General features: G+C 39.2%; 3 protein-coding genes and 1 long non-coding RNA gene across 4 annotated transcripts; 3 read left to right on the top strand and 1 right to left on the bottom strand.

The window, feature by feature from the left end:
• Positions 1-732: 732 nt before the first annotated feature.
• Positions 733-4,808, top strand: LOC134750004 (MOG interacting and ectopic P-granules protein 1-like). The gene is made up of 2 exons (XM_063685055.1): positions 733-889; positions 1,413-4,808. Exons 1-2 carry the CDS (start codon positions 868-870, stop codon positions 4,043-4,045), a joined length of 2,655 nt encoding a protein of 884 aa, XP_063541125.1. The 5' UTR covers positions 733-867; the 3' UTR covers positions 4,046-4,808.
• A 6,855-nt stretch (positions 4,809-11,663) lies between these two features.
• Positions 11,664-13,703, top strand: LOC134750188 (uncharacterized). The gene is made up of 3 exons (XR_010128548.1): positions 11,664-11,705; positions 12,476-12,514; positions 13,006-13,703. It is a non-coding gene; the product is annotated as an uncharacterized LOC134750188 (long non-coding RNA).
• Positions 13,704-13,973: 270 nt separating this feature from the next.
• LOC134749984 (phenoloxidase subunit 2-like) lies at positions 13,974-22,664 on the bottom strand. The gene is made up of 12 exons (XM_063685021.1): positions 22,523-22,664; positions 21,825-22,020; positions 21,508-21,616; positions 20,586-20,709; positions 18,192-18,400; positions 17,858-18,110; positions 17,516-17,668; positions 17,094-17,228; positions 16,432-16,613; positions 15,918-16,060; positions 15,241-15,476; positions 13,974-14,669 (listed from the first exon to the last, which is right to left on the bottom strand). Exons 1-12 carry the CDS (start codon positions 22,631-22,633, stop codon positions 14,442-14,444), a joined length of 2,079 nt encoding a protein of 692 aa, XP_063541091.1. The 5' UTR covers positions 22,634-22,664; the 3' UTR covers positions 13,974-14,441.
• On the top strand, positions 19,086-21,007 carry LOC134749985 (2-(3-amino-3-carboxypropyl)histidine synthase subunit 1). The gene is made up of 3 exons (XM_063685022.1): positions 19,086-19,462; positions 19,542-20,749; positions 20,883-21,007. The coding sequence occupies exons 1-2, from the start codon at positions 19,222-19,224 to the stop codon at positions 20,564-20,566; spliced, it is 1,266 nt and encodes a 421-aa protein (XP_063541092.1). The 5' UTR covers positions 19,086-19,221; the 3' UTR covers positions 20,567-20,749; positions 20,883-21,007.
• Positions 22,665-22,710: the final 46 nt, after the last annotated feature.

Raw genomic sequence — 22,710 nt, forward strand, 5'->3', positions numbered from 1 at the left:
TAGGAATAAATTACCCACGCCAAGGTCTTGGTTTTTGAAAAACTCTCCTATAATATTATAAGTCTCTTAGAATCTAAAGTAACGAAGTACGAAAGTTAACTGTATGAAATTATTGCTTTTAAATCGTTATTACTATGGATCGGCAGGAACTGATACGAATAATTATTTTATTCACCACCTATTTCAGAGATGTAAATATTTCATAATGATAATGATCGATATAATTCATGAATATAATTGATTAGATAGTTCACGCAACACGCAACTTGGGCGCAGTGATGAAGCCTATATTGTTCATTTATTGTTTTAAGATGAAAAGTATTTAATCAACTAAACGTAATTTACTAACCATATTACACTTATTTGCCATAAGTATATGAGAGTAATTAGGATAAAAACAATATAAAGGAATCAAAATTAGTAATTACTTCCATATGAATAAATTTTAAACTTTAGCGCTTTTTTTACTGTGCGCGCTACCCGAATACCGCGTCTTTCCCCCTCCACCTCTCTCATATTCTCTCCATTCTCCCATTCCTAAGCTCATTTTTTTTTAACAGAAGGTCTTTTATATAGACGATGTGGTCGGTAATATTTGGAAAGCTAGGATATTTATGTAACGGAATAATTGCAAATCGAACATAGTTACAGATTACGTGAAATAGTATTCTTAATGTAACTGATTACCTTATTTTGTTTAATAGTCCATCCAAACTTTACCAAGTTAAAAAACCGTTAGTTGTATTCGGAACGCAGAGAACGCGTCTTGTTTAAAAACCTCTTAAAATGACAGCTTGATTTGGTTTGGTTTCCGCTACTGTGCTATTGTGCTATTTTTTTGGTTTTCGGTAATAAAATCGCAAGATTATGTCGATATCTACTGCTACAGGTAATAATTAAATGTGTTTACATATTCCTAAAAGTTATTTTTATATGGTTTTTCATTATTTGCTCCTGAATAGTAAAAATAATAATTGGGAAGAAATGCCATGGAACCCCATATGGCGGTGCCCGTACCACATGATTTGGTGACGCTATTTGTTAAATATAATATTTTTCTTCCAATCTGATTTACTTTATGGCCCCGGGGATGCGAACAATTGTAGGTTAAGGGTGCTCAAGTTTAATGGTTATGTTTCGATTTCTTACGTACTTTCAAGCGGTTTAGCTTTTTTTTTAAGTCGTCGCACGGCGACCTCTCGTCAAGACGGTCAAGTTCGTGATATGACCTACTTAATATGTTACAATACGTATTGAAAATGCTTAATTGAATAACTATCCAATCAGGCTACTATGAAACAGCTGATTTTAATTATATGCAGTTCTATAATTTTACTTGTAAATCATTGTTAAAATTTATTCATGTATACTATTATAATACCTACGCTAACCAGAAGTTTCCTTATTTACAGATGACCGCACAGAAGGTGATGATGATACTTCACAAGGAAGCCACCCAAAAGAAGACAGCAGTGATTCTGAGAATGAAATTGAAGAGAATGAAAATGAACCCCAGGAGCAGCAGAATGGAGTATGCCCCAGCCCAGAGGTTCATGAGATCACCAGTGATGATGATGATGACTGCATGGTTACCAATGAAGACATCGGGGAAAATGAAGATGACGAGTCGTCCAATTCAAGTACCGACTCAAATGACAGCTCAAGTGATTCCCAGGACAGTAACAAAGCTATGGAAGAAAAAGAGAATGAAACAAAAATTGAAAATGGTGATGATGAATCTGATATAGAAGAAGTCTCCATTGAGGACCCTCTCAATCAAGCACAGAACAAAACCAAACCTATTGTGATCAGTGACACAAAAAGTCTGGTTGAACTGGCCGCTAAACAAAACAGACCAAATGATGCAGAACAAAAAGAGCCTACAGTTGTTATCATTGATACTAATTCCATCTTGTCTGGAAAAGGTGCCACGCCCGCTCAAACAAAGCCGCCTTCCACCTCAGCCATGGATGCCCAGAACTTGTGCCAAAGCATTGCGGCTCGAGGAACTACAATCACCCCAGTTAGCTGCAAAAGCAGTAATTCGACAAATACCCCATCCACTCAAAATGCTACTCCCACCCCACAAACCAACATACTGCCTTCCCTAACAGATGACATGTTTGTAGTGGAGGCTCCTTCATTCATTGTACCATATGTATACGAAAAACCATCAATTCAACCATTTAGAGAATTTGTAGACAAGCTTGGTAAAGAGCTAGAAGACATCAAACTCAAAGAGGAACAGGAGAAAGCAAAGAAAAAAGAAGCAGAAAAGGAAAGAAAAGAAAAGGAGAGACAAGAAAGAATAGAGCGGGGTGAAGAAGTTTCCGAAGAGGAAAGTCAGGAATCCAAGAGTGCCGAAGAAGAACCTCCAAAGGAAAAGAAAGAAAAGAAGCAGAAACGAAAACGTGAAGATGATGATGACTCATGGGATGGTGAGTCATCTGACTCAGAAATGAGTGATGATGACACCATAGTCATTAAAAATAAAGATGATCCCATAACCGAAGTTAATGATGGAATGGGATTAACAGCAAAAGGACTCTCTGGTAAAAAAGACAGCTACTTTGATTGCACTCTAGGTCAGTTCTTCATCAACATTGGACTTAACCTAGTCCAAGAGTATGTACAAACTGACCTCTTGAAGCAACAGAATCGTAAACTTTACAAAGAGAAAAAATCCGGACGAAGTACAAAAGCTACAGAATCTGCTATCACCTCACTCACTCAAAATCTAGAATTTAGTAAGAAAACTAATGCTCCCTTTGCACTTAAACAGATTAGATGTGAATTTTGTAGTTTTAAGACAGAATCTATGCTTGTTATGTCACACCACTTGGAAGCACCTCACATGAAGAACAATATTTACAAGTGCAACACTTGCGCGTTCGAGATTCGCAGTCCTCACGACATCTTGTTCCATATGGAGGCCGAGCATAATATACGTGGACGGCTAGAACGCGCGCCCGCCTACCAGCAGTGCGCCAACTGCCACTTCGAGGACAACAGCAAGACCAAGCTCGCGCGGCATCTCATTGCCTGTGCCAAGAAATTCAAGCCAGAGTTCAACCTCGGACCCCCATTAGAATGGGAGCCTCCTGCGAAAATACCCAAGCTGCGAGCGCGGAACAACGTAGGTTCTGCTTACCCAACGAACGTAAATAGAGTGCAGGCTGGGAACAGCATCATGGGTAGACCGCCACTAATGGGTGGTCCAGGGCTAGCACAAATGCCAACTCTGGGCCGACCACGCGGCCGCCCGCCACTGGCAGGCGCGCGCGGCGCCCCACTGCCCGGCGCCCCCCTCATTCGCGGCGGCGTCATGATCATGCACAACCAACCCTCAACCATCGCCACTATCTCCAACTATCCCATCGGAAACAACCAAGTCAACAACTCCACTCCCAAAATATCCATCACCCCACTCCCTCGCGCGCCGCAGCCCTCTTCCTCGGCCGCCCCCAACTCGAAGGCCACTTTTGTAATCTGTGAGATTTGTGATGGCTACATCAAAGACTTGGAGCAGCTAAGGAACCACATGCAATGGATCCACAAAGTGAAAATCCATCCTAAGATGATTTATAACCGGCCACCTCTGAACTGCCAGAAGTGTCAATTCAGGTTTTTCACAGACCAGGGTCTGGAGCGGCATTTGCTGGGCTCGCACGGGCTGGTGACCAGCTCAATGCAGGAGGCTGCCAACAAGGGCAAGGATGCAGGCCGCTGTCCTGTCTGTGGGCGCGTGTACCAGTGGAAGCTGCTCAGCCATGTGGCCCGCGACCACAACATGGCGCTCAAACCTGCCCACCTATCCTACAAGTGCACAGTCTGCACTGCTACATTCGGGATGTACAAGCAGTTTGAAAACCACGTGTATTCGGCTCACAGCGTGGTCGCCAAGCGTGTCATGGACAAGAGCAAAGCGGCCCCACCGGCAGCAAACTCTGACCCACTCCTGAAGCCACTGAAGATTAGTGACGAGATAACGATCATCCCGCAGCCGGCCAAGTCGAGCGTGACCATCACCGCCAAGGGCAAATAGCGGGCGGACCGGCGTACCTGCCTCTCTTTTACCAACTCACCAGTATTGTGTACATAGACCTAAACCTCTGCACTCTGACGTCCAATAGTGACAATTTAGTTTATGAAGTGTGAATGCTATTTTGAATAGCCTCTCCCGATATAAACTGTAAATTCAGTGTATAATACAAGGATACAATTATTACATAGTAGAAGGTATATATTTTGTGACTATGTAAAATAGCTTCTTGTTTCCAAAACTTGTAACTCATTGTGGCCCTGTGGGCGCAGTGGCATAACAGATCTGCCTGTATACAGTGATTTAGTAGTCGGGTAAGCGTGTGAATGCACCTTCGCGTGTGCCTCGGAAAGTGATCCTATTTATTTATGGAATTGCTGTTAAAACGACTACTTATTGTAAGCTTAGTTTAATTTAATGTGACCATGGTTCAATTTGGCATTGGATCTATTGTAAAATATTTATTTTAAGTATTTTCCACTATGTATGTACAATATAATCATGAATCGTTATTATAGATTAGTTAAGGTAGAGTGTAATCTTAGATTAAGTACAATAATATTTCAACACAAATCCTGTCTCTTTCAAAATTACAAATCGAGTTAGACACAGACTCACAATACACATTGGATCTTCTTATTTATTTCTGATCTCAGATTAACAGACTGGACTGGAGTGTTGATTTGGTAAAAGTTTACTAAATTGTTAATGTACTTATAGAACTGAAAATAATGTATTTTTTTTATTTAATAAAAATACCATTTTATTTGAGTATCTTTTAATTCATATACATTATCATCATAAATTATAGTAAGAAAATCCTAAAAGGATTCGTATTATCATACCTACTGACGCCCATAGGCATAGTTCAACTTTAAGTATAACATTGTATGGAGGTTGACCTCCGCTGGTTGCTAGGGGATAGCGCGCGAAAAATGCACATGGCGCGCCTTCAAATGGCGCGTATCATGGAGAGCTCGACGAGATGGCGGCTTCGGCAAGACGCCGTGTCGTGGCAGCCAGGGGGGAGGTATTATTATTATCATTCCTGGGAGTCGAGTCGGCCCGACAGGGGGCGCCACTGGACGCCTATACCTAACGTCCAAACTCCAAAAGGTACTAACTCCATGGAAGATCCCTTATCACATACGACGTTTTAAAATGCAAAGATAGCTTACGACGCAACTTATAGCAACTTGTATTTTACGTTATAACATAGGTAGATAGGTACTTGTATCTACACATTTGGGTCGTAGCTGTTACATAACGCGTTCGCTCGTAGCTACTTAGTATGTTTCAAAATGGGTATTTAGGTGGAGGGAGTCGTAGGTATGTATTCCAAATCAGTTAAAAACAAAAGTATACCAATGATACCGATTCGTCCTGCACGATTAACGTATCGCACTTTAGGGTTTCGACCACGTAATATAACATTTACCTAAATTAAAATATCGAATTAGAATTGACCAGCAGTGCATCTGAATATTCTGAATTACCTGCGTAAAGGTAAAAGTTTCATTTCATCGCCTTGAGATGCCTGCATTATTTTAATAGCAATGCGTCGCAAATAATATGTACCTATGACAGAAGGCGCATCATACTATACTTGCTTTAAATACTTGAGAAAAAGAGTTGTTATAAATAGGTACATTTCAAAATGATACGTCAGGACATTCTACAAGTTACTAGAAAAGCGTTGAGGCATTTTAAAACGTTTTCATCCCACTTGCTCGAATAAGATCTTATTTGATGCAGGTGTACTAAAGGACAAAGCCCTATATTGTTCCTGGATTTTAGTTTTTTTTTTTAAATTATGTCACTAATTCATGTACGAACCAAGTAGGTATAAAATAAATGAGTTTTACATGGAAAATACTGACATTTATATTTTTTTATTTGAAGTTTATTAAAGTGATTTCAAGAACACCATTAAAACAAGACAGTTGAAAATTACGTTGTCTTGTGATCAAGTTGTGATGTTTTGTGAATACAATTACCTTTACCTACCTAAAATAATTATTTAAACTTTTTTGTTTCTTACATGAAATTTATGGTGAGGTTGGAAAGAAAATGCAATTTGTTGATTTTCAACGTGTTTACAGATTGCTGTCGAACTAAGATTACCTACTTTAGATTCTTTAGAACCTTGTCGTTGTAAATAGCGCTTCCGATAGTTCTGAAACTTCTGAAGTTCTGATGTTAGCCCACAGAACTAGTTAATGAGAACATTAATCGATAGATCATTTCATTAGCTACAAATTTGCATTCAAGAAATTTTAATTTTCCTTATAGGTTTGACATTATTGTGCTTTTAGAAAAAAATGGAATTTGGCTGACAGTGTCCAACCTATTGGACAGTATTAACCAGGGGGGTGTTCTAGAGTTAACCAAGTTGTACACATTTCATCACTAATTTAAATGTTTTTAATTATTTAAAAACAATAAGCCCCACAAATTTAAGAACGCAGTTTTTAATAATTACAGATATATAATACAAAAAAAAATTAAAAAAAATATTTTTACTGATATACTATCCTCAAAAAAACCGGCCAAGTGCGAGTCGGACTCGCGCACGAAGGGTTCCGTAACATTACGCAAAAAACGGCAAAAAATCACGTTTGTTGTATTAATAAGCCCCACTTAAATATTTATTTTATTCTGATTTTAGTATTTGCTGTTATAGTGGCAACAGAAATACATCATCTGTGAAAATTTCAACTGTCACTAGCTATCACGGTTCATGAGATACAGCCTGGTGGTGACAGACGGACAGACAGAAAGCGAAGTCTTAGTAATAGTGGTAATAGGGTCCCGTTTTTACCCTGTGGGTACGGAACCCTAAAAATCAGCATTTTATAACATTTTTTTATACCACGTCGGTGGCAATCAAGCATACGGCCCGCCTGATGGTAAGCAGTTACCGTAGCCTATGGACGCCTGCAACACCGGAGATATTACACGCGCGTTGCCGACCCTTTAAAAACCTGTACACTCCTTTTTTGAAGAACCCCATACTGTAGCCCATCGGGAAAACCTCGGCAGGGAGCTCATTCCACAGCCGAAGCGTACGCGGGAGGAAATTCCTCTTAAACCGCACAGTACGCGATCATTTAGGTGCTAGGGTGTGAGGATGAACACCCTGCCGATGGCGAGCGGTGCGGTGATAGAAAGCGGCCGTTGGCATCATGTCAAACAGTTCTTCAGAGCACAGCCCATTGTACAAGCGGTAGAACACGCATAAGGAGGCGAACATGGTGGTTAACCGTAAAGATTACGAGTTTCTTACATATGATAAGTCACGGTAGTAACGTCTGTTTATTTGTTGTAACTAATTTCCATATTTTATATGTATAAGTTTAAGTTTTGCTATGATTGCAGCTTATTTTTCATCAAAAATAACATTTATATTACGTTTTAATATGACAAGCCATGGCTAAATGTTCGACATCAGAGGCATGGTATAGTATCTCTGATCTGAAGACGAGTAATGTAATGCTGATAATAATGCCATCTCTGGGTTATGCACAGAACATCTATTCCTCAGCCGTGGTGCCCTGCTGAGCTAAAAAGCGGTATCTCAATTGAAGATTGCAATAAGTATATGGATAGTATACCTATAGAAAGGACGCCAATCTCTTATGGCAGAATTGTTGCAAAAGTGACCGCTTTCAGCTTTAAATAATAGTTCCTAAATCTCTCCGGTGGCGCTAGTTAGGCTCTGGGACATGAGTATAACATGAACCATATAAGGCAACAAATAACCCGACCAAATTACGTAGGTTATTTTTGGTAGTATTTCGGTGTATAGTGGCGCCGCCTAATTTCTGTTTTTTGATGGACACTTCATACATAGAGATTTGGCTCCTTTATATAGTCTCCATGAATAAGTACCTTAAATTTGAACGTTCCATTTTCAGTTCCTTCGTTTTTGAAATACCGCCTTTTAGCATAAGGAGGGCTGAGTGTCTAGCCACTATCATTCTTGTGTGTAGATAGTAGAAAACAAAATATACCAAAACAAATATTTAAGCAGGTAACTTAATCGTATTTAATTAAATCTAGAAGAATATGATTTTAATAAAAAATGTTTTGATAGTGTTACTAACCTTACGTTGCAAATGAACTAGGAAACAAATTAAATTTGAAACGTAAAAGTAGTTCTTTTTATATGTAGTGCAAACACCGTACAATGACAGACAATTATTTTGACGAATAAAAAAACCAAATGACGTTTTCTGAGTTTGGTTTGACGGGAAATTTTGAAATTATTTCTAAGTTGTTTTTTAATATAAATTCCGTTTAAACATATTTATCTTGTCTACGCACCTAGGTTACATTTATTATTATTACATACATAACAAAATAATGTAATTTGAAACATGGATTTCTAAATATATAGTTTGTCAAAGGACTGTCTCATTTCATTAGTTATTTTTGTTCTTATTTACTGACAATTTGTTACTATAGGTTTCTCTATCTATTATTTCAAAAATCCCGCAAAAGTAAATTTCGCCATTACATTCACTCATTCTTACTTCATTCTATGGATGGTATAGAAAGGAGCCAAATCTCTATGTATGAAAAGTGTCCATCAAAAAACAGTAATTAGGCGGCGCCACCATACACCGAAATACTATCAAAAACAACCTACGTAATTTGGTCGGGTTATTTGTTGCCTTATATGGTTCATGCTCAGAATAATGACTAAAGCAAAGAAGCCGGGCAAAAATAAAAGCTTGGTAAAAGATATCGTATTCACAACACGTTATTACTTTTTGTCTATGAGTGAGTGAGACAACAATCCGCAAGTTCTTTCGTTTTTTTCAGTATTGTCATAAGATAAACTGAGGGAAATGTCAAATGGTCCTATGTGGTTCTATAATATAATCCAGCCAAATAAAATATATGTTCGTTATTTCACAGGTAGGTGTCAACTGTAACAACTTGACATAGTCGTATTATTTTAGTTGAAATATTTCGGGATGTTTCAGCGGTCACCTTGGTTTATTTTAATGATATTGTTGCTATTCCTGAAAGATTGTTGGAAAACGTGCTGAGTTTTTATTTGTAATGGTTTGAAGTTCCCTTTGTGATAATGTCTTGTGTGATCGAGGGCTGTAAATCGCATACAGGAAGAAAAGAAAATACGCACGAACCGATAACGTTTAATCGGTGAGTTTTGTTCAATTTTGAAGAAATTAATTTATAGGACCTGACCCTAAACATAGAAATCGATATGTTGTTTATGTAATTATTACTTGCATTCAAGTCTATATAGATTTTTGCATATATTTTCGAACTTTTCTGCTAAGTATGAAAGGTTATATTTTTGGCATAGTGATGTATCGACCTCAGATCAATAACCTATCGACATTTACAGCTTTCTTATAGTTTGGCCCAGGACTGTCTCATTTTAATTGATGAGTACAGTCAAGGGCATAAATATATATACATTCCCAAAGTCTCAAAAATATGTGTACGCTCAGACAATAAAATCGTGTTCACATATTTTTAAGCCATTTGTCTGGATCGATATTTTTGCCTTCGACTGTACCTTTCTTTGTTCTTACTTACTGACAGATTGTGTTTGCCAGACTATAGTTTAATACTAAAAACCGGTCAAGTGCGGGTCGGACGCGCGCATCAAGGGGACCGTACTTTTTAGTATTTGTTGTTATAGCGGCAACAGAAATACATCATCTGTGAAAATTTCAACTGTCTAGCTATCACGGTTCATGAGATACAGCCTGGTGACAGACAGACGGACAGCGAAGTATTAGTAATAGGGTCCCGTTTTTACCCTTTGGGTACGGAACCCTAATAAAAAAGACATTAATGATCATTGATGAATGTTCCTTTTATTAATATTGTTGGTCACAAAACTCAACTTTTTATTTCAGATTTCCAAAGGACGAGGAATAGGGGATATTACTGCAATGTTCTGCCACCAGAGTGCAGCACTAGCTTTTTTAGTGCACCGTAGAGTAACTTATTCATACTTTACCTTTAACAAGTTTTTGACAAGTTTTCAGGGGACCTACCGGAAAACTCGAATCCGAAATTTCGTTATCTAGCTGCCTCTTTATCGCTCGAATACGCAAGAGTGACAGAGATGTTAGATAACGAAAGTTCGATTTTCTTGTTTCGCGATAGACCCTCAGATTGTGATAGTGGCGCCACCTACGCCGAGTTTCGCGTAATATTCCCTATTATTAAATAAAAAAAATATATTACACGAACGTTTTTTTTTTTCATTTCCTATTTGGTACAGTCAGCTGCAGAGAAAAGGTACCCCACGTCCATACTAATTTACAGAACTTTGTATGCAGGGGGGGTGCCTTTTATCTGCAGCTGACTGTACATGACTAGAAACTATACTTAGTCTTTTAGCATTAGAAAAAACGGTAAACCATTTCCACGTGTCTTTTTATTGACAAGTTTTTTTATAAATATAGCAATATTTTACTTATGAAAGCAAAAGTATGTAATTGATCGTATATTATATTTGTTGTGACTTATTTTCAAAGTGTTTTTCGATAAAACGACACGTTAAGATCGCTCGCCTTCTTTCTAATGATAAAAAAACGAGAGGTATAGTTAGACGGTTCTGAGTGGTAGACTGCAAATGAAATAAAAGCTATATTAGGTACATGCATTAATCCTCATATCAGGCGGCTCTTTGATTCCAAGGATTGCATAATTTTTATACTTTTTAATGATTTTTAGAATATGAAAATTATAAAAAGTATAAAAGTTATGCAATCCTTGTATTCAACGCATTTCATTTCATTTCAACGAGCCGCCTGCTACAGATTTCTTGAAATTGCCGCGTTTTTTCAGGTTCAACTTTCATTAGCCACACTATTATCAATTTGCTAATTTCGTGATTATTCTTTTACACGGCACATAAACTTATGCATAATTTATCGATATAAAAAGTCGACACAGTTACATCCCTAGCAAATTATCAAACTTATGACACCGTACGTAAATGAGAAATAACAAGCATATATGCATCTCTTTTCGGCACATTATCTAATTCGTAAGGAAGTAAAGTACGGGTATACATATTTGCGAAGCATTTTTGCCCGACTTCTATGCTTTAGTCATTATTCTGAGGGTTCATGTTATATTCATGTCTCAGAGACTAACTAGCGCCACCGGAGAGATAAACTAATATTAACTATTATTTAAAGCTGAAAGCGGTCACTTTTGCAACAATTCTCGATTTCTCGCCATAAGAGATTGCGATCCTTTCTATACCATCCATAGTTCTGTAGTTCAATTTTGACCATGAATGTAGAAAAAAACTGGATTACGCATGAGTGGTGGGGGGAACTGTCAGAAAGGGAAAGTCTTTTGTATCTTTCAGTAGGAGTAGCAGAGAAAGCGTTATTATCGTTTGTCCTTGTTACAGTCTCACTTTTTTTTTATTCCCCACTGTAAATTTGTATAGTTTATGGTGGGTTTACAAATCTACTCGACCAATCATATTGTCGCATTGCGTATTTTCTGTCTCTTACGGGCCCACGCCTTAGGCCACTTCTATAGGATCCTACCTTCTATGGTTTTGACATAATGATTTCATTCCATTCTTTTCAATCATTCATTTCCTTTTATATTCTATTCTTGGCTGGGGCAATGGCGCATTGAGTTTGCACAGGTGAGTTGTACATAATTTAATTAATTTTAATATATTGTGCTTAAAGAAAATGGTATACAAACAATAAGTAATACCAAGAAGTAGTAACGTTTACCAGGTATTTATTTTATTCATATTCGCTTAATCTTAATTGTAATAACCACGTTGCCAAATGCTGCACGTGCTAACCCTATTTAAATTTTGAGAGAATTATGAGGATGAGAGATAAGATAAGTCGTATTCTTAACGTTTTCGATAATTATGATTATTTAAATGCTTACGATAAGCGTTTTTGCAACAGCTAGGAGATAAGATTAGGAAGTCAAACAACTCTGTTTATAGTATCGATCGGATCCAAAAATGCTTCTGCATGTTTATTTAGGCGTTTACTTTAAACTTTTTCAATGCTCTCTTGAAAACAGTGATTATGGTGTTTGTTGAAAACGGGTACTTTGTAAACTAAACTAACATAACCTATAAAAAAATTGCAAAGGTAATTTTTGAGACCCCGTTCCTCGTAAATCTCTTAATACTAAATCATTTTTACTAGCCACAACGAATTTATACTATTTAACATGAAGAACACGATTAGCTAGCTGTGATGCTTAATATGTAATTGCACATACACTGAATTAGTTTTCTTATACTTAATGATGAAAATACACTAGAGCCAAAATGTGTTGTATGATGAACACATGATATTAAATGATAGGCCTGATCAAATTTGGAATTAAATTTGAAAAAAATGTTACTGATGTGAAGCTAATATTGGTAATTATTTTTATTTCTAGAATAGCCATGCCGCTGCCGCTGCTTCCAGACATTCATAGGTATGATTTATTTTTATATAGAGTTAGATAGAGATCTTTATTTGCATCCAATGTATATATTTATATTACAGAGTAACATCAAGCTAAGTTGGCAGCGGTTTTGATAGCACAGACTGCAAGTGTTAATTTAATAGAAGTTTGACATTTAAAACAACAATTGCAGTCTCTGTTATCAAAATCGCTGCCAACTTAGCTTGGTCTAATTCTACCAACTCGAGAAAAAAACATAACTTTGTAGTTTCCCACCATGTTATAAATACAATTTCAGAAAAACTTTTCTTATTTTACTATTTTTTAAAGCTGCCTGTATACAGTACATCTGACTTGCAGCTTTTTAATCAATATTGTAATGATGATATCAAACACGAGCCGAAAATGTGTTACTTTGATAACAACATGATACCAAAATGATAGGCCTGATTTAATACATTACTGTCTCAATCCTTAATACTAATCCTTATCAGAATGTAAACAGTATTATCTTGTTACAGATTTAAGGGGCTCCATAAGAAGTTACTAGACGAGTCGGAAAATGGATGACCGATGACTTCATCAGAAACTCATTGAAGGCTATCTAACATTAGACTTGGTTGGACTAGACCAAGATTGTCATCAATAAAATTATGCCCAGTGCCATCCCTTGTGCTTGTCCTAGGGATGAATTATTTGTATGAATTGTTAAACCAGTATAGAAAAGAATTTTTCATTTCTCATGCTCTGAAAGAGGGTCATTGTTGTTCTAAAAGGTGCGCAGAAAATGATACGTGTCTGCACTAGAGCATTTTACGTTCGAAGTACGACTTTTTTAATTTTTTTACGATACGCAATTGAAATTTGAGTTTAAATGGATTTGTAATAAATTTTTCATTTTGATATTTGACTCTCCATTCCATAAATAACGATACTTTTGTCTGAATTGTTAATTGAAAGTACCCTCAAGAAATACTATAAAAATGTATACTTAGTCATGTTTTAAAAAAAATACATGCATTTTACTTTCCTCGTATTCGAAATGAAAAGTAGAGTGTTTAACTCGGGTGAAAGGCATCATTTCTGCCTCGGACTATTGGCGCTCTCACTGCATTCGAGCGCCAAAATACCTCGGCAGAAATGAGTGCCTTTCGTCCCTTGGTTAACAATCTACTATTGAAGTTTGGGAAGGGAAATGTAGAACATGTCTCAGTCTAAGTGGTGAATAGAAGTATGACTTAAGAAAAAATAAAAGTATTAAAAAGTAATTGTTTTTCATTTCGGCAACTAGTAGAAAAGTACTGTTACGGGGGGGGGTACGTACTGGGGGCCTAGCTAAGACGACAAATCGTTCGCAGAGAAACGAAACACTATGTATCTCTTATCACACTAATATGGAAGAGTAATAGAGACATTAAAGACTCGTTTTTTGCTAACGATCGTCATCTTTGCTAGGCCCCCTGGAATATATAATATGAAACCGAAATAGTAATTTTCGTTTTGCTTTATTATACCTGTTCTTACGCTACAAACGGGTTTACTTACTATTACATTCGTACAATACTTAAAACTAATTACAAAAATAACAATACTAGTCTATCAGCCTCTCGTTTTAAATTTTATGCTCTTAACTTAATTACGGATAGTGTAGACATGTGTGTACACTAGCATCAGTAGCCATTTTACTTGCCATTTTCTTCAGATATAATTTCTCTTTTAGTTACACTAAGGGCCACTTGCACCATCCCACTAATCCGGGGTTAAACCGTTAACCCAGTGTCAAATTGTACTGGTAACCATGGTAACTCTAGGTTTAACCGGTTAACCCCGGGTTAGTGAATGGTGCGTGGCCCTTAACGTCACCCACACCGCTGCTTAAAAGATATTTACGAAGCAATGTATGAAAACATACGCTGCGTCAAGTTTCGGTGTGGTCGATCCTTTAAACTTCTGGTGTTTAATTTGCTGGGTTCCTCGGGTTGTTCTCAGTCACATTCTGCAGCCGAATGGTGACGTCAGTGAGCGCCATGTTGTCGAGGATGAAGTCTGTGATGCTGCTGGCGGAGGCCGAGGGCCGGTCGAAGGGGAAGCCCATGGCGCGCTTGTCGGGGAACAGACGGTCCTTGAGGCCGCAGAAGCTGGAGGCCTGGTCGCAGGAGAGCTCGGTGCCGTCGGGTTGGTCCACCTGAAAAATAAAAGAATAAGTTCCATGTCTTGTAAATGGTTATGGTCTTTTTGAGTGTCTTTAGTTATGACCGTTTTTAGGGTTCCGTACCCAAAGGGTAGAAACGGGACCCTATTACTAAAACTCCACTGTCCGTCTGTCTGCCTGTCTCATGAACCGCGATAGCTAGACAGTTGAAATTTTCACAGATGATGTATTTCTGTTGCCGCTATAACAACCAAATACCTACTAATAAATAAAATTTTAACCAAACCCTCGGTGGGCAAATCCGACTCGCACTTTATCGCGGTTTATGTTAAAATAAAGTTAGTAACAATACCTCTAATGGCCCTTGCTTGACAAGTACTTGTCTAGCAAAGCAAGTATCATTATTGAAGCAGTTTCCGCACGGTCTGCCGATGTGCGTGCGAGACAGCGTTATGCAAGTCCATGTTGATAACCAAATTTATTGTGTTTGGTTAGGCTCAACCTAAAAATTGGTCTTTCGAACCGGATAGATGGGCCCGGGCTTTTAAAAATTGGCGCTAAAGATAGTCGAAACCTGGTCTGCTGGAATGGTTCATTCACTAACCCTGTCCAGATCATAGTTGGAGCACATGACGAAGAGCTGGTACTGCGCGCCGCCCTCAGTCCCCTTGGGCACCAGCATGTGCTGCGGCCAGCCGCAGCCACAGAAGTTGAAGTTGGCCAGCTCGCTGCGCCGCGGGTCGTCGCCCTGGACGCTCAGGTCGCGGAACGTTTGCTCGAACGGAATGGTCACGGAGGACTGGGTGGATTGGCGGGTGATGGTGTTTTGGCCGGCGTTCACTGCAAACATTTATATATACCAAGTGAGTAAAATGTAAAGGAATACATACTTATAAGCTTATAGTCCGCCATTTGTACTTGTTTTTTAATTGTGCAATAAAGTTTAAATAAATAAATAAGTGCATTGTAAATTTGTAATATTCTGAATTGGAGATAAAGATTTTCATTTCTCTTAGTAAGTAACAGGCTACTGGTCTTTCGTGATTGGTGTGGCAGAGACGAAGGTTTACACGAAGTTCGGGGTAGACGTACCGGCTCATGTAGTTACGCGGGTTGTTTTTAAATAAAACCACATGAGCTGAGCGACCCTCAGATCAAACCCCAAGGCAAGTTACGATAGATAGATGGTATTATCAGCTAGCGAATCTGTAGGGTTCTTGAATTTTTAGGTCCATCCATCCTGAACGCCGCGTTTCTATGTAGTTGTAGGTAGGTACGTACAGGGCACGACGAAGCGGTCCATCTCGATGAACATCTTGCGCTGGTCGTTGAGGTTCCAGGGCAGATTGCGCTCGTCGAACTTTGGCGTCAGGAAGATGCGCACCGTCGTGCGACGCGCCGAGCCCGTGTTGTTTACGTTGATGCTGCACACAAACACAAGATCAGGATCCCACCCCATTATAAAAGGAAATCAGAAGCTTTGATTAACACACAGTGCTTCCACTATGGGGTCACAACTTCAAAGTGGAGGCACACTTGGACGTGTGACTTAGTCATGTCAATTTGTACGTTTTTAAATTTGTAGCTTTATAAAATCGGACCTAGTTCTGCTGGGACCTGAGGAGAGGACCACGTTTTTCTGTATATAATGTAGGAATTACCATTTTTTGTAGTAAAACCCCCTTGCAGCTGTTGAGCTACTTTCAAGAGAATCACCCCGTAGAAAGAGATGCAATTCCTCACCAAAATATCTTAGACGGAGTATCTATCGTATCTGTCATTGAATGTAACTTACACGTATTGGAACGGGCGGTGGTTGAGATGGGTGAAGCGCGCGAACACGGGCGCGCGGTTGGAGAAGTCGAGGCCGCGCGAGAGGTCCACGTCGCTCAGCATCCAGAACGTGTTCAGCGTGTTGGGCTGCCCGCCCTGGCTCTGGATCGTAGCTGAACTCACTGTTACGCCGGGGTTCTCAAGCTGGAACAGTTACGTGTAGGTTAACCGAGCAACCTCTTACCTCACCTCAGCCGCGAACTAGTTACAGAGTGATGACACGCAGTTCATATTTCTTTGGCGAACGCTAGAAACACGCCCGGTACCCAGGATGATAATATGTATTTATCATAAGGGATAAGGAAATATTGAGCGTGTAGTATTACGGATTTTGGGAGTACCGACAGTACCGGAGATCGCGGCATTTATCGATGATATAGTAATTGACATTTCTGCTTTCAGCTGTGTAAGAGCAGAAGGAATTTGCTAGCGAGAAAGGTTAATGTTATGAGAGCCAATTGCATCAAACCCAATTGACATTTCTTCAGTCTCAGCAGTGAACTACAAAATTTTTTAATAAAAATAAATAAATAACATCAGTAAAAAGCGAACATTTTACTGATGACAGCTGGTTTAGTGCAACCAACCCTTAATCTGGTTACACAGTGAATGGTGGACTGGTACCTCAGAACGAGTATAACGCGCCACGAACGAGGACTCCTTGTGCGACTGGAACAGGTCGTCGATCCACGCGTGCCAGCGGTAGAAGAAGGGGTCGCGCATCGTCGTCGCCTCATCAGCGATTGTGCTAAATGATTCCTGCGTAAGAAAACATTATGATGAGAGAAGGTTCTTTTACTGTCTTTTGAAGACGAAATGAGAAAACCAACTCCCATTGACGCATGGTGTGTCGTGGGCTCAATACCTACCACCAAGCCTTTACGTTCGACGTGTTGCCTCTCTGTCGCAATTGTACATTCGTACGCAAGTGACAGAGAGACAACATGTCGAACGTAGTTCGCGGTAGGCCTTCTGATCCCGATACACGTTCGTTCCTAAACGATGACGTTTAAAATCCTCCAGACGGATAATATGACAAATTTTACCAGATATCGGTGTTCAGGGTCATGCACGTAGGCAGAGAAGATATGGCCGTTGTTGTGAACGGATCCGTACAGCTGCGGGTTGGGCGACAGGATGCTCGCCTCCACCATGTTGCCCAGCGTGTCGATGTCCAGTGGCATGGTTCCGCCGTTGGCCTACACGTACAATAAATAAGAACGGAAAACTGATGAGCACTGGTAACTGGACCGGATTAGGTCATGCAGCGTGAAACTAAAATTAGGGTAAAACAGTTATAAACTGATGAGACCTCTTTAAAATGATTAGATTTATATTTATTTAATAGTGTAACCTATAAATATATAATTTCGGATAATAAAACTTACTAATTGAACACGTCCAGAGGCAATAGCTTCTTCAATAGCCCTCCTCTGCCTTTCCATCGTCTCGAGGGTGACGTTGATGCCGTCAGCCGGACGGTTCACGCTTTGCCAGCGCATGCCTGACTGCCGTGGGGGCCATCCGCGCGACGACGTCAAGCTGTCAAGCTTAGGGTAATACGCCTCGGGAATAGGCTCACGCCAGTTGTTGAACTTTTTTACTCGCTTCAGCGCATTGTTTAAACGTTCTCCATTGTAACTATAAATAAAATCCCTCGTTTAGCATGGAAAATATTCCCCATATTACATTAATGATTCAGAATTTTAGGTTTTTACGTACCGGGCGATAATTTGCTGGTGCATGTAGAAGAACAGTTCGCCACGACGGTCCTTAGCGACGATGGCTCTATCGCTGGCAGTGAACGGGTACACCAAGTGCCAATGCCAGTGATGCAGGTTCACGCCAATATCTTCGCGGAAATAGGCCAGACGGTGTTCTTCTTCCAAGTCAGTGGCGGTGTAGTCTCGTGGGATGATAATGGGATTACGCTGAAACGGAGCGCAACAAGTTAAAACAGCGTATGGTTGAAACGGAACGTGATGTCACTCAGATAACAGCTGTCTCAGACAGCTGTCAATGTTTTGTTCCGTTACACGAAGTAAACGATTGGACTTCCGGTTCGAGCGCCATCTTGATAGTTAGCATCGTGATTAATTACTTTGTTTTTTGCTCATTAATATTGTTTAAAGTGTAATATCGATAGCTTATTATACAGTAAACTAATGTGGTAGTATGCAGTGAATGGAGAATTAATTTTGAAGCGCGTTTAACCACCATCTTGGAGTCAACGGCCGGTAGTCCACGTGCTTCTTGTAAAGTCTAGCTATCGATTTACAAGAGCTAACAAATCACCGTACACTGTCTTGTACTTACAACCGTACAAATTTTTGTCGTTTGTAAACCTCTTAATACCTTGACACTGGCGAAATAGTCCCACTGGGCTGAAGCCATAATTTTAAAAGAAGAAGAAGAAGTAAACGATTAAGTTATTAGGGTTAAAAATATATATATATCTATTGAACTCATTACTACCAGCATGGGACTAAATTAATAAACTTAATTGAAATACGTTGAATGTGTATGAATATCGAAAATAATAACTATTGAACAACATTATATTATTATTGATTATTCAAGACAAGATTGTCAATGATAAGTTGATGTTATGGAACGGAACGCAAAAATTGCTAAAGTCACGTAGGCCACCTATCGATGACCGAGTTCTCAGCGCGCGTGTTTATATTTTTACAAAACTATAACCTGGAATATTGTGAGCGATTGGCATAACTTTTCAGCAACCTAAGAAGTAATGGAAGACCTACTCCAAAACCCAGGCGTGGTCGTAGTGCGAGCAAAGCCCGAAGGACAGAGAAAAACTTTCAAACCGAACGTTCGATCTTTGAATAAAATTCCTGAAGAGTTATTAAATGATCCTTTACTGAACAGAGCATGTGAAGCGTTGCCTCAGAACTACAACTTCGAAATCCATAAGACAATATGGAGAATAAGATCGGTTGGTGCTAAAAGGGTGGCTCTTCAATTGCCAGAAGGTATGTAAACTATCACTAGTTTTTTCGTAGTCTCAAAGGTTTTAAGAAAAATGTTAAGTATTATTTCTTGTATTTTCAGGGTTAACGATGTTCGCTACGACTTTGTGTGACATGATTGAGACATTCACAAAGGCGGACACATTAATAATGGGTGATGTGACGTATGGGGCGTGCTGTATCGACGACTTCACCGCGGCCGCGCTCGGCGTCGACCTGCTCGTGCACTACGGACACTCCTGCCTCATACCCATTGACCAAACCACTGATGTTAAGGTACTCTACATATTTGTGGACATCAAGATTGACCCGTCACACTTTATAGACACAATCAAATTGAACTTTCCTAAAAGGTCACACCTAGCCATAGTTAGCACAATCCAGTTTGTCACTACTTTACATGCCATTACTAAAACTCTTCGGTCAGATGAATACATAGTGACAGTTCCACAATGCAGACCACTATCTCCGGGAGAAATACTAGGGTGCACTGCGCCAAAAGTTGATTCAGAATACATAATATATCTAGGTGATGGGAGATTCCACTTAGAAGCAATTATGATAGCCAATCCTAGTATTCCAGCCTATAAATATGATCCCTATGAAAAGAAATTCACATCAGAGTTATATGAGCATAACTTGATGCAAGAAAACAGGCAAAATCAAGTGAAAATTGCAGAAGGTGCTGGTAATTTTGGTCTCATACTAGGAACTCTTGGGCGGCAAGGGAGTACAAAAGTTTTAAGCAATCTAGAGAAGCAAATTAAAAATGCAGATAAGAAATATGTAAAAATATTGTTATCTGAGATTTTTCCAAGTAAACTATCGTTATTTAACCTTGATGCCTTCGTGCAAGTGGCATGTCCACGATTATCCATTGATTGGGGGACTGCATTCCCGAGGCCCCTGTTGACACCTTATGAGTTTTCAGTGTCACTAGGAAATAGTAAATGGCTGAAAGATGATGGTACATATCCCATGGATTTCTATTCGAATGCCAGTTTGGGGCCGTGGACTCCAAATTACAAGCCGGTGTTATGCTCTGAAGGTGACAAGGTGTGTGATAACTGCTGTGGGGGCAAAGGGAAAGAGAAGAAGGATAAATAGTACAAAATTTAGTACTTACGGCAGCTCCGGTTCCTGGAGTGACTCTCGCTACTTCACGCGCTTGCGAGAACACTTTGGAGTCTAAGAACTTGGAGGGGAAGGTTTCTGCAAAGTTCTGGATGGGGACATTCCTAGTGTCACGCCTGTAACAATGTGATATATGTAATGTTATTATAGTTTAACGTTAGTCGCCATCAGATATATCAGAGCGGCCAAGGTACTCACTAATATCTGAACACACCTATATTGTCAAGGCGCTAGGGTGCGTGTTCAGATATTTTTGAGCACCTCGGCCGCTCCGATATATCTGATGGAGACTGTACATTTGATACTGATTTTAATTATTGAAGTTTTGTAAATAATATTATGTACGTTACTTGTAGATTAGAGATTTACAAAGAATTTTGCTACTTAAAAAATTGTATAAATGGAAAGCTTTAATGTCAAGCTTGAAAATGAATGATTATATTTATTATTTACTTTGGTCTTGGAAAGTCAAGTGTAAAATATGGGTGCACACATCATACTCAAAAATATCTCCCATAGCTCTTATGTCAGCGAATTAAGAACTATGGGACATATTTTTGAGAAGTTATATGCACCCAGTTTTGTTTTGCGATGTGGCGGGTATGTGATCAATCAATCAATATACATAAAGCCATGAGAATAGGTAACTTTGGTGGAAATTCGATACAAAAGTGATCCATTTTCATTGCCATGAGTGTATTTGCCTTAAATATAAAGCCAGTAGAAAAACATTTATGGAAACTTCATGAATTGTAAGCCTTAAACATTTAATTTTATACCTTAGTTACGAAAAGTTACGTTTTGGGCTGGCTTAAACACAAAGAAATTAAATTATTTTGAATGTAAATGTCTAAGAAAATTCAAAATCTGATTTATCGTCATGACTTTTTTTTTCTTTTTATGATGATTTTTACCTGTGCATGAGAGCTACAGAGTAGCAGTAGTTGAAGAGCTGAGGGTTCAAGTTGGCGCGCGCGAAGATGCATGTTGACAGGAAATCCTGCAGTTGGTTCTCAGGGACACCTGAAGGAAAATATTTATATATTTATTTAATTAAATTACTTGAAAATTCATTCGTATTATTTATTTTTAGAGTAGAGAAGAGTTGCGTTGTCAGCAATTTGCGAACTTCTGTGATCGCGGCAGGCCCTCGGGGCTCTTGCATATTAGATTAGAACGATAAAGAGGTAAATAGATGACGAAATATGGCCTCGGCCTTTAAGTTACTCACGCATCAGCGCGTCGATGACTTCAGTGGCGTACTCCTGGTGTAACGGGATGAAGAGCGAGAAGTCCGAGTCCACGGGCAGCTGTCTCGCTTTGTCGAACTGCGGGACTTGGCTGAGCTGCTTGACGGGGATCTTTTCGGAAGCATCGTCGCCGAAGCGGTTGTTGAGCTCGATACCGTTGGAGGAGTATTCTTCGGACTAGAAATTTAACATCGTCATTTCCTACTGTTAGGTACCCAAGAATTGCTATCATAGATATAGTATATACAAGTATTGCTAATATTGCTATAGACACCAGGCCTTTTTAGATTAGTCAGGATTCCTCAACATGTTTTTACTTTTTAGTCACGGAAAAGCGATCGACTGGTACCTAAATGTCAAATATTTCGTAGGTATTAGGTACATACGTTCCAAAAAGTCGTTGCGAGCCACGGTTCGAAAACACGACCTGTTTCTAATTGAGTTTAGGAGAGCGCACCGAATATCTGTTTCAAATACTGCCGAATTCAAAGATATTCGTACTAATTAATATTATAAATGCGAAAGTAACCCTGTCTTGTCTACCTTTTTCACTGCTAAATTACTAAACCGATTTAAATGAAATTTGGCTTATAGAAAGTCAAGTGCAGTTTATTGTTTAACTATTTCTAAAGACCAAGTAGCAGGCAGAGGCTATTAAGATAAAAAAGGAGGTATTTACCAGAACCTGCTCCGTCAGCTGAAACACAGCATTATTCTCCCCCTTCGGCGTGATGAGCGGCTCGTTGGGCCGGTCGAACAGCAGCTTCAAACTGTTCACTACGTCGGCCATTGTTTTTTATAAAAAAATAAAATTAAAAACAAAAGAACGTGCTCACTTCACGAAGTGTGAAGTGGGAATGGTGTGCT

This window comes from Cydia strobilella, chromosome 19, assembly GCF_947568885.1.
Source record: "Cydia strobilella chromosome 19, ilCydStro3.1, whole genome shotgun sequence".
Classification (NCBI taxonomy): Eukaryota; Metazoa; Arthropoda; class Insecta; order Lepidoptera; family Tortricidae; genus Cydia; species Cydia strobilella.